Here is a 12,837-nt window from a genome sequence, read left to right on the forward strand (position 1 = left end):
AATGTGAACCTAGACAAAGCCTGTAAATTTGGTTCAAATTTGTGAACAGGAATCAAATGAATTTGGCAGAAACCACTATTCTTTAGATGAAGTACCTACTGTTCTCACAACTTGGTATCAGACGGCTGACTTAACTAACATACTTCAGCTGGCCATAAATGTGGGCATTTGGATTCAATTCACTTTCTTTACTGAACAAAAGAAAACTCAGTATAAGAGTGGGTAAAGTTTAGGTCACACAATAAAATTATATAAGAGCATTATGATCACATTGATGCCAGGTTCCCTTTTTTATAAATACACACATAAGATACTTTTAAAAAGCAAAATTTAAATTATTTTCAAAGAACCTGCAGTGAATTGAATGCTTGTGTCCTTAGCAAAATTCGTATATTGAAATCCTAACTCCCAACGTGATGGTATTAGGAGGAGGTGCCTTTGGGAGGTGATTAGGTCATGAGGATGGAGCCCTAATCTCTGGAATTTGGGACCCCAGAGAGCTCTCTTGCCCTCTTTCACCGTGTGAGGATACAACAAGAAGTTGGCAGTATGCGACTGAGAATGGGGCCCTCACAAGTATCAGACGATGCTGGCACCCGGATCTTTGACTTCCAGCCTCCAGAATGGTGAGAAATCAATGTCTGTTGTTTATAAGCCACTCTGTATGTGGTGCTTTCTTATAGAAACCCCAACTATGAGAAACTCTTAAGAACCCGTTATTTCCATAAGAACAAGAGTTTGTAAAAAGCTTATTTTGGTAGATATCTAGTTAGTCCTTCTCATGAAGATTCATTTTTTTTTTGCCCTTGATCCAAAGAGTTTGGGGAAATTCAACCATCAAAACTACTAAGCTTGGCCAGACATGGTGGCTCATGTCTGTAATCTCAGCACTTTGGGAGGCTGAGGCGGGCGGATCACCTGAGGTCAGAAGTTCAAGACCAGCCCGGCTAATAACATGGAGAAACCCCGTCTTCACGAAAAATACAAAAATTAGCCGGGTGCAGTGCCACGCATCTGTAATCTCAGCTACTCGGGAGGCCAAGGCAGGAGAATCGCTTGAACCCAGGAGGCGGAGGCTGCAGTGAGCTGAGAATGCACCACTGCACTCCAGCCTGGGTGACAGAGTGAGACTGTCGCAAAAAAAAAAAAAAAGAAAAAAAAGAAAAAACTACTAAGCCTTCCAAGTACATGTTATCACATGGGGTGTCTGTAATAAAGCAAGCAAATATAAAACTCATATGAGCTCAGAAACTCCAACACAAAACAACAACAAAAGGAATTAAAGAACAAAGCCTAAAAACATGTAACCTGGCAATCTGACATTCCCTATACATGTCGACTGGTAAGTATACTTATGTTCTTAACCATATAGTTTGGTGGTTGTAATTTACTACAGATGTCAACTCACATTTATGTACTAAAAGGAAAAATTACAAAAACGTGCCTGAGAACAACAACGTTGGGATGGTGGTTAGTTCTCTGGACAGAAAGAACTGGTGTGGCATTAACTGCAATGGTAACTTTTTTTATTAAAAAAATATATAAAGCACACAAAAAGTATTAAACTCTCTAAAGGAGTTCTCTCCTCTCCTTAAGAGCCTCTGGGACTCTGGAGCTTCTCGTTTCATTTAGCCCTGTTTTCCAGTGACTTTCCATTTTCTGATCCCCAACCCTCACAGAGGCACTCAGATAAGGACTAGCAGGCATACAGTGGGGTTTATAAAGCAGTACAGCCTAACTGTTAAGAGCATGAGCCTGGCTTCAGACAGCCAGGTTTATATCCCAGCCTCACCACTCACTGGCTGTGAGACTTAAGCAAATCACTTAACTGAGACAGCAAGAACAACATCTGGTTTAATCTGAAATTAGAGTCAGAGCAAACTAAGAGAAGGAGCTGGGTATGAAACAAAAAGAAAAGAAATAATCTTTTCTCATACAAAAGGAAAAACATTTTATTGGTTTGATCTGAAAATAAAAAGAAGTCCCAGAAAATCTAAAAAGTGTAAAGAAATTAATGATCACCCATAATCCTAAGAATAATTACTATTATCATTTTGACATATGTCAAGCAAGCTTGCTTAGGAAATCCTAACAGATTACAGTCATTCTTTCTAATTCCACAAGGGAAAAAGAATATATTAAAAACAACATCATTAATAGCCATTTATAAACATATGCATATTATTATGCATTTATGCATGTCTGTGTTAGAACACATAGAAAAATCATCTAGAGAAGGCAGACATACCCAAGACCATGGAGCTAAGCATGATCTTTTTTTGTTTGTTTGAGACAGGGCCTCACTCTGTCGCCCAGGCTTGAGTTCAGTGGTGCAATCACGGCTCACTACAGCCTCAACTTCCCGGGCTCATGTGATCTTACCACCTCAGCCTCCCAAGCAGCTGAAACTACAGGGACGTGCTATCACACCTGGCTAATTTTTGTATTTTTTGTAGAGACAGGGTCTTGCTATGTTGCCCAGGCTGGTCTCAAATTTCTGAGCTCAAGCAATCCTCCCATCTCGGCCTCCCAAAGTGCTAGGATTACAAGCATGAGCCACCACACCCAGCCAATTTGGACATTTTTTAAAAGCTGTAAAAAACAACAAAGTTATGTGACAGAGACTCATAAAACTAAAAATATTTACCATCTGGTCCTTTATAGAAAATGTTTGCTCAATATAGAGAAGAGACATAAAACACCTGGGGAGAGGCATATAACTGGAAGTTTAATTTTCTACTTAATATTCTTCAGAATTATTTTTTCCTTTTTGTTTTAAAAAAAAGTAGTCATTACTTTTTAAAATATGACTAATTTTGATTTTTAATTTTTAAAAATCCATAAAAAGAAAGCCATTTTAAAAAGTAAAAACTAAACCAAGGGTATACTGGAACCAATGACCCTGGACTAAAGTCTCTTTCTATGTAGGCGAGGAAGCCTCTCTAACACCCAATAAGGGAAATGCCAAAAGACTCTCAGCCTTGTTTTAGATGCCACATTTCGTCCTGCCACCAATATAGACAGCATCTCCTATATGCAAATGTCTTTCATCCCTCAGCCTCAGTACTGATGTTCATGTTTGGTGGTGGAGGCTGGAGGGGTGACAGGGCACAGGGGCAGGAGGGTACCTGGAGATAGTCTGTGAATTTTGAGTTAAATACATAACATTTGAGAAAGGTAGTTCTTAAGCAAGAGATCAGAATCAACTAGTATATTCCCCAAAGCTACCACATAGCTCACTGAGCTAAGAGCACTATGACTTTCTTTACTCAACCTCTCCACCATTTCCAATGTTTGCTGGGACTCTTCCCAGGAAGGAGAGGCCAATGTGTCTTAGATCCACTACAGGATATTGCCAGTAATGCTGCCAATACACTGTACAGCAGTGTACACATCAGCACTGTCCCATCATCAACTAACTCTCTCTCTCAGCTATCTAAGACTAAAACGGACTCCTTAGGACACTTATAAAAAAGGCAGGAGGCAACTGCTTTTTCCGTTTTCTCAGGAAAAGATCTCTTTTCTTTTCCCTTTGTTCCTCTGTGACATAAAGTGCACAAAAATCCATTTTGATACCTGTGCTCCTAAGTTAACAATGTGAAAATCACATGGTAAACAGCACTCCACTTACGTAGGATGTTTTGGATTCTGCATCCCAACAGTCACAGGCATAATGGGCCATCTCATTCTCCATGTGCTGCCGGAAGCGGAGTTTATCTGGAGATATTCCAACCTTCGTGAGGTAGAGGTAGATGCGGCCAATGAAATAGCCTAATACTGTGTTATTAATCACACCCTAAATCAACCAATAAGCAAGCAAGCATGGAGGAAGAAAAGAAAACACACATTAATACTCTTCAAAGCCAAGATATCAGTTTCCATTGACTCCTTCTACTGAAAAATATTTGAAACCCAACACAAACTATTTTATCTTGCTTGCAGAACAATTTCAAATACTCAGAATGAGATCTTGGTTATTTTTTAATGGGTTAATGTCAAGATGATGATAATGGAGTTATTCAAAATCTGTCCAACATACTTACTGGGTCAGCAAAAATTCAGCCCATTACCTCATACCTTCTAAATCTACAGTGCTAAAAACAATATTCATAATTGACATTAAAGAATGGCAAAGACATCCCCTTCTGAATTAACCAAAGTAATGAGACATGTTGAGGGGATTTTAATGTATCCTTACCCACTGAAATTTGTGAACCCCATAGAGTACACGTAATCATTTTAGTGTTTGCAAGGACCTTAGAAAACATCTAGCCCCATCTCCATACACTGCAGAGGTCTTCTCTGCAAAGTGGCTGACAAGCTATTGTCCAACCTTGCCAGGAGTATTTTCAGGGCCAGGAAGCTCACTGCTCCCAGAGGCAACTCACTCCACTAGTGGACAGCAGCTACTGTTGGCAAGTTTTCACGCACTCACTTCTCCAGGCAAATATTTACAAAGTGCCTATATGCAAGGCCTTATTCCGCTGCTATGGGTAATAGAGAAGAGTCTGAAACCCAGATGGCTTGCTTTCTGTGGGTCCAATTCTGTCTCCCCCAAAGTAGTACATACTGTTGAGAGTTAAATTGGTGAGGCACAATGCAAACCAAGATCTATTTTCCAAGTGCTACGCTAAACATTTTTTTCCCCCAAGGCCCACAAATTGAGATGTTCAGGTGATTTTTCTCTTACTATAATAATATTGTATAATAAATTCTGTACAAAATCAAGTACTGTATAAAAAGCAAATGACTGCCAAAATAAAATATTTTGTCACCCAGAACACATAGAATTTGCTAATTGCTGCAAACCCTGAACAGGCACAATCTAAGTTAAGTTACCTCCAGAATCCTACCTGTTCAACAGCATCTCCCAGGCGCATTTTCCGAGCGGACTGTCCGCTGACCTGGGCTTTTGCTGAATACAAATAAAGGTGAAGGTCTGCCACATTCTGGAACTTGGGGTGGTCTTTCTCACTGGGATCTACAAAGTGCTCAATTTCTGCCATTGTGAATTCTCTGAAAGCAAAAACATAAGCGATAAATCTGCATATTTAACTACAAAAAACAAACAAACAAAAAACAATAAGGCCCCTATTTTCAACTGCATTCTAGTGATAAAGTCTCCATACTGTAGTAGTCTTTTTCACTAAACAGAAAGTTGGTTCCCTAAGGGAATGGCCAAAAAAATTTTGAATTAAATTTGTCTGGGTAGTTGTTATTTTTATTTTTTTGATGTATTATATTTCTACAAATTTATGGGGTACATGTGAAGGTTATTTTTAAACACATTAATGAAAATTTTATTACTCACTATTTAAAATAAACATGATCTAACTTCTCTGAAGTATTAATTCCTTCCCTCCAGCTACATCCAAGATTATAACTGAAAATAACTTGTTAAAGGCAGATTAATATAGTTTTTTAAATTAGGAAAACATACGCAAATATCACATGCAAAATAAGAAATAAGATATTGAATAGTGACATCCAGATAAAATGGTTTTCCTTAAAGCATTAGCAAGTGTTTATAAGTATATACTAAATGAAGTTCTTCATCCCATTTTAAAGAATGGGAAATTAAAAGTGAAATGAAATGGTTCTTTAGCTTTCATAGCAGTTTGATTTCTTCTTTTTTACTGCTACAAAAAAGTAAATGGCTGATAATGGCATCACACAGCTGGCTTCTTTGGAGTAAGAGCTTCTTAAATAAAGTGTTATTCAAGGCAAAGGACATAAGGCATGAATTGAACAAGCTAACATCAAGCTAATTACCTAATGATGAAGCGCACATAGTAATGGTTTCCCGAAGAGATTTCTCTGAATGCAATTTAGTAGCTATTTGCGGGGAAAGTGTTTCAAGTTAATTTTATCAGTCAAAATCAATCTCTCTTCTTTCAAGAAAAATCACATTTTCTGGTGTACTTCCATGATTATCTCAGATGTTTTACAAGTAATGTAAAATTGCTTAAATGGATCCCAAAAATACATGAAATACACTGCAAAAGAGGTTTAATTTTTATTTTTTAATAGTGTCTCTTATTTGGTCCTGTAGCACCTATGTTTTAGTTGTCTTTCAACAACTAGCAAACATCTTCTGCACCCATATAAATGTGAGCGAAACAAACATGGTGTTTGTCCTCACATAGCTTATAATTGGGCTGACAGCAACTGAACATCTACAATGCGGGACAGGATAAATTACAGGCCCTGCCTAGAATCTCCAAAATGCTGCTGCCAAAGTCTTTCCATCTGTTCCGTCACAAATCTCAGCACAGTGTCTACAGTTAATGATTCACTGTATACCTGAAATCTGCTCAAAGAGTAGATGTTAAGTAGATCTCGCCACTAAAAAAAAAAAAAGTAACTATGTGAGGTGATAATTATGTTAATTAGCTTGACTGTGGTAATCATTTCACAATGTATAAGCATATCAAAGCACCACACTGTGTGACTTGAAATCATACAAATCATACAAAATTTACTCATCAATAATCTCAGCTCTCATAGATAGGAGGCAGGAATCATCAGAATTCTGAGTAACTGTATCTGAGTTCAGAGACTGTACCTGAAACTGCAGAGAACTAAAATACACACAAGCTAGGAAGACAGACAAGTCTATCAAAATAAAATAAAATTTTAGAAAATCTTCATCTGAACAATCTAATACCCCTAAACTAACAAAAAGAAATACAGCTATGCAAAGATTAATCACCAGAGAACTCTGCCATCAAGAAGAATCGGAACACTAAATAAACCAATCCTAGTCCTACCATGAACAAAAGCCAGGAGGATGCTGACTCATGAAAAAATTAGTGGACTTCTGGTCAGGAACTTGCAAGGGACATAACAAAACTAGCCAGAATTCAGACACAACACTTTGAAGTGAAAATGACCAAAGAATCCACTGTGGAGAAGCCCCAGAGCCTTTCTACCAGTTAACCCCTGGGATCACTCCCAAGTTCGCAGCTGGTTTCCCTACTCACCACTTTTTTACTGCACAGGCCCCAGACACTGCCTTACTTCTCAGTCCTTCTCAATAATCTTCCCATAGCTATTCTGTGTAAACCCTCTTCGTAACAGTGGCTTTAGACAAGGTCAGTCTTACACAGCTTCCTCAGTTTGGGAAGGCATGCTTGCTAGGTAATGAAACGGTCAAAAACAAAAAAACCAAAAACACTCAGACACTGGGAAATAAAACAAAGACTCAAATGTGACAAATTTTTCATTGCTATCATACCTGCCTAAAGTTTCTGATGACCTCCTCTTTTTACATGAAAGCCCAGAGGGGTCCTTCCCCCAACTTTCTCTAAGTTGTGCACATTCTTTCCTCTGTAAGTCCCTCCTTCCTAAACCGTAAACCTGAAGGGCCTAGAGACACAGTTTGCACAGAACGTAGGCATCTTCTCCCCGATGGCATCATGGGAACTAACAAGATGAGGCAGGTGCTGTGGATGCTTTGATCCAGAGTCAGTGACTGGGCTGTGTTATGACTCAAGTCTGTAATTACAGTGAGTAAGAAGAGAAGACAGGAAATGGGTGGGCGCTGGGGCTGGGAAAACACTTTGGGGCCTTAGAAAGTTATGTTTAGCGACACCTTGTATTTTATATGGAATGTATTACTCTAAGAGATGATACCAGGAATAACCTGTATAGAAATCACAAAAAACTTAAGTCATGAACAGCTAGGTCATAATAAATTTCTAAAGAAATGTGGAACTCACCAGCCCCAATATGCCTTCCCACACATCCCTGGATAGATCAGACAAAAGTAGGCTATTTGAATAGAGGCAAGTGAGTGAACATGAGTGATGAGGGTAAGCTTGCCTGCTGGCCTTTCTGACATATAGGCCCCCCAAATACCTGGACGGAGGTTGTGTCCAGAACTCCAGTTGGTTACTGATACATCCTCACCCCAACTTCAGCAATGTTGTCTACCCTAGATACCTAGAACAATCCTCCTGCCACAACCTTCAACCTACCCCCACCCGACCCCACCCCACACTTTTATACACCTCACCATTGCCAGTATTGCCTTGGTTTAGACAATCAAGATATTACCATCCTCGAAATATATGATGAACAAGGAAAAAGGTAATTTTGGAGCAAGTGAGACTCTTAAGATATTCTCCACCCTCCTTCCTTTCCCTTCAAGTTCACTTTTGTCACTCAAAACTGCCTGTGATCCTGGAGATTACATTTAGAGATTCCAAATGTAAAAGCATGATTTTTGGAGAAGACAAAAATAAATTCATAATCAGGATTATGAAGCAGAATTGTTTCAAAACAGCAAGTTTTCATTTTCAATGCAATGCCAAGGTCATTCACTAATTTGTAAGAGTAACCTGAGCAGTACCTGACTCTGATCAGTCCAGATCGAGGGGAGATCTCATTTCTAAAAGAATTTCCAATCTGGGCAGCAGCAAAAGGCAACTTTCCTTGGTTGAACTCCAAAAGTCGTTTGAAATTCAAGAAAATCCCCTGTGCAGTTTCTGGTCTCAAGTACCTATAAATTTAAGTCAGTCAGTCTGTTACAAAGAAAGAAATTATGTTTTCCAACAATCCTGAAATTCTAGATACAAATCCTAAAAGTCCTAAATATACCATTTTCACAACAAAGTTGTACAGGCCCTAAAATGAAGTTTTAGAAATATTTTCCTCGGTAGCAAACATTTTCATAGCAAGTATTAGAAAATGTATTAAGTAATTAGTGTGGCAATACTACTTTGGCAATGCCATTTCATTTAATTACACCAGTGAGTCAAAACCCCGCTTCTCAAAAAGCAGAAATAAAAATTAATTTAAAAACACCACCTCAGGCCAGGCGCAGTCACTCACACCTGTAATCCCAGCACTTTGGGAGGCTGAGGTGGGCGGATCACCTGAGGTCGGGAGTTCGAGATCAGCCTGACCAACATGGAGAAACCCTGTCTCTACTAAAAATACAAAATTAGCCAGGTGTGGTGGCACATGCCTGTAATCCCAGCTACTCAGGAGGCTGAGGCAGGAGAATCGCTTGAACCTGGGAGGCAGAGGTTGCAGTGAGCCGAGATCACGCCATTGCACTCCAGCCTGGGCAACAAGACCGAAACCCCATCTTGAAACAAACAAACAAACAAAAAACGCCACCTCTCCCATAGTGCCCCTTAAACCCCTGATGTCTTGTAAGTCATCATGTACATGGAGGCAGATGACAATCTTAGGTCCTTTGGAAAATAATACCCATGCCTATGTTTAGCCCTGTTAACCCACATATTAAAACTTAACTTTGGTGCTAAAAAGAAATCAGTATGGGCTCACATTTAACATCAGCACTCACTTATCACTAACTATCACCTCACCAAGCCAGGTAATTTTCAATGTTTTTCAAATCATTTTATTCTCTGCAATATTTTATATTTTCAACCACAGGCTTCCACATTTCTCTGTATTTTAAAGATACAGTCAAGCAAATACACTATTACAGCCACTGCCCTCTCAATTTCCTAGGAAATATTCTGTGCAAAACATCCACTAAGGAAGCGCTCCCAATGGCCTACTTCAAAATAAGTATTTTACTAAAATAACTTTAAAACCAAGGGGTAAAAACCCTAAAATTGTACCCTCTTCTTACTTAACAGACCAACTCTTTTGATTTTTATGGCCCTTTCCAGATTTCATCCAAATGTAAGTAAAGTTTATATGTATATTTACAGTTAGTATGTATAAAATTACGTATTACTCATTTTATACTTCCCATTTTCTAAATAATGGCACAAATTTCTCACATTTAATAGTGGCAGAATATTATCCTAAACTAATCCACTTTACCAGAATTTGTTTAACCACTCTCAAATTACTGAATAGGTTATTTCTACTTTTAATTTATATACTTCTTCTAAGTATAATTTCCTTTCCTTCTGAATTATTTCCTTAGATTAATTCCCAGAAATGGAATGTCTGGGTCACAGGTTATGTCTCATTTTATGACTTTCTGTACATACGGCCAAAATGAAAGGCTTGCCGCTGGCCTCTTTCCATGAAATATTCCAAATCAACCTGTCTCATTAGAATAATTAACTGTGACACATTTTGTCACAATTAATTTTTCTTATTCTTCATTCCGTACTCTGGGAAACACGATCTATCTAGCTCATGTAGCAAAAACTTACTCTCTTACCCTATCATAAGAAAAATATCTAAAGCTATGAAATGGAACATTGGCTAAGTCTGTTAAACAGTGGACAAGGAATCAGAAAATAAAGATTCCAATTCTGAATCATACTGTAAACTAACCAGATATTCTTTATCCATGAAAACCACATCTTTCAAATCAACAGGCTATACCTATGCTGTCCAATATGGTAGGCCACCAGTCACATGTCTATTTAAATTCCAATTAAGATGAAATAAATTTTAAAATTCAGTGCCTCCAAAGAACTGGACCCATTATGAGTGCTCAAGAGCCAAATGTGGCTGGTAGCTAATCATACTGGACAACACAGATTACAGAACATTTCCATCACTGCAGAAAGTTCCATTGGACAGTGGCATGCTAAACTAAATGGTTTCTAAAATATCCTTCAGCAATAAGTTCGATGGCTTTTAAAACCATTCTTCAACTGTCCCTTCTACCCTATGTAGCTGTAACTAGAAGATACAGTGATCAGAGACTTTATTTCTATTTTATGGGAAAAAAAATACATATATATCAAAAAAGAAATTATATTCAGAAAGAATTTTTTAAGACTTATTTCTGCCATTATTTCTCCATAATACATTCATCTGTACTTCTGTATATCACTTTTTAAAAATTTTTCCTTCATAACATTGATATTTACCTTTTAATATAAGCAATTTTAAAAACTTCATTACATAAACAGGTAAACAATAAGTGATACATACCCAGGCATGTTTCCTCCAGGCCCAATGAATGTCTTGAACATTAAGTTAAAAGATACTGGAGGGGATAGATCATTTCCAGTAATGGGAGATTTTACATTATAGTTCACAAAAAGATCTGCAAGTTCTTGCTGTCCATAGTTATCAAGCTGAAGGACATATAAAGAAAATAGTGTAAAAGACAGAGAAAACAAGGCATAAGATATAAAGTATTACATATATAACCCTAGCCATCCACTGTTACAACTCACACAAAATTCAGGAACATCACAATTAACCGAAACTTCAGGACACCCACATTAAAACCATAACCAATTTATACACTTTCCATTTATCAAGAGAGAAAAAAAGTATCTTTCTGGGACCTAAAACTCATATAGTCACTGTTTCAAAGTGAAAGATAAAGCAAAATACCTCTTACTCAATTATAACAGTTATTAGTTGGCAAGAATCTGAAATTACCTAAATAAGTTTTCAAAGCTGAATTTTACTATTCTGAACATATTTAAGGTGCATTTCTGCATTTCTCTGTATTTTAAAGATCCAGTCAAGCAAATATACTATTAATAGCCACCACCCTCTCCTCAATGGAGTAATTAAATGTGCACTGAACTTTCCTTTCCCATTAGATATTAAGCGCCTAGAAGATAGAAGCTGTATCTTATTCACCTCAGCATTTTCCAGTGTATTGCACATGCTATACATTGATCATCAATGCCAAATCCTGTAAAATGATATATGCCCTCCGATTTAAGAATTTCAAGTGACTATGACAAACCATCTAATAGTCAGCAATATTTAAAACTTAAAAGTCTCCTAACAGAAACAAAATAATTCAATACATCAATTAATGGCCATAAGAACTGAAGCTTTGAGTTCAGAAAGACCTGGGCGTATCTCCCAACTCTACATCACTTATGGGTTGTGTGACTAAAGATTAAGTTCTTACCTAACCTCTCTTAAGAACAGGGGAGAACAGCTTCTACCTTGCTATGTAGGAATATTATGAAGATTAAACAAAACATGTAAAGTACTTAGCACAGGCAGGACCTGGTACATAATACCTACTCAATAAAGAGCAATTATATTTGCTACCCTCATAAATCCAATGGTATTTCCACTCCATAAAAAGGCAACCCACTCACACTAACTACATGCTCCAGATTCGAATGTGCAATTTAAAATATTAAGCCTTCTAGACTCTATTTCTACAGAATTTCTAGGAGGAATCCACAAAACAACATTATACAATTACCCAAGAGGCTAGATCAATGAGGAAACTGTTCCAGTGAACTTCAAGACATGAGTACCATAAATATAAGCTGGTCCTACTAGAGCAGAAAGTTAAAGAGCCTGAGGAGCATCTATTTCCCAGGTAATTCAAGAATATATAGTGTTTTCCAATAAAGGCATAATTTAAAAAGAAATCAGGAGGAAAAAGATTCTGCCAATACAGATAGAAATCAAAACCCCTGGGAAAGGGAATCTGGCAATATCTAACACTATTACATTTGTATTTATCCTTTGACCCAGCAATCCCATTTCTAGGCATCTATCCCAAAGACACAATAGCAAAAACATGAAAAGATATAAGCACAAGATTATTCAATGCAGCACTATCTGTAATGTTAAAAATGGGAAATAACCTAAATGTCCAGCAGTAGACAACTGGTTATATAAAATATATCCACACAATGCCGATTATGTAGCTATAAAATGGAAGGAGGCAATCTCTATATACTATGAGGGACCAATCTCTGAAATATTTTGTTATGTGAAGAAAACCACAATGGAGAAAAGTGTGTATGGAATGCAACCATTTATCTAGAAAGGAGGGCATACAAATATCTATATGTCTTTGTTTATATTCGATTTTTTTAAAAAAGGAAGTTAAGTTAAAAACTGCTCAGGAAGCAGGGAAGTGGAAGGAGGGAAGGTAAAGGGAAGAGAAAGATAGTA

At 37.5% G+C, this 12,837-nt stretch overlaps 1 protein-coding gene across 1 annotated transcript in view; it reads right to left on the bottom strand.

The window, feature by feature from the left end:
- GARS1 (glycyl-tRNA synthetase 1) overlaps window positions 1-12,837 on the bottom strand; it is a 39,187-nt gene that overhangs the window by 13,010 nt on the left and 13,340 nt on the right. Inside the window, exons 7-10 of the mRNA XM_003270486.2 lie at window positions 10,882-11,027; window positions 8,354-8,503; window positions 4,854-5,016; window positions 3,632-3,796 (exon numbers count right to left, since the gene is read on the bottom strand). Coding sequence (XP_003270534.1) covers window positions 3,632-3,796; window positions 4,854-5,016; window positions 8,354-8,503; window positions 10,882-11,027 — 624 coding nt within the window. The remainder of the gene's footprint in view (window positions 1-3,631; window positions 3,797-4,853; window positions 5,017-8,353; window positions 8,504-10,881; window positions 11,028-12,837) is intronic.

The sequence above is a fragment of the Nomascus leucogenys genome, chromosome 17 (genome assembly GCF_006542625.1).
Source record: "Nomascus leucogenys isolate Asia chromosome 17, Asia_NLE_v1, whole genome shotgun sequence".
Lineage (NCBI taxonomy): Eukaryota > Metazoa > Chordata > Mammalia > Primates > Hylobatidae > Nomascus > Nomascus leucogenys.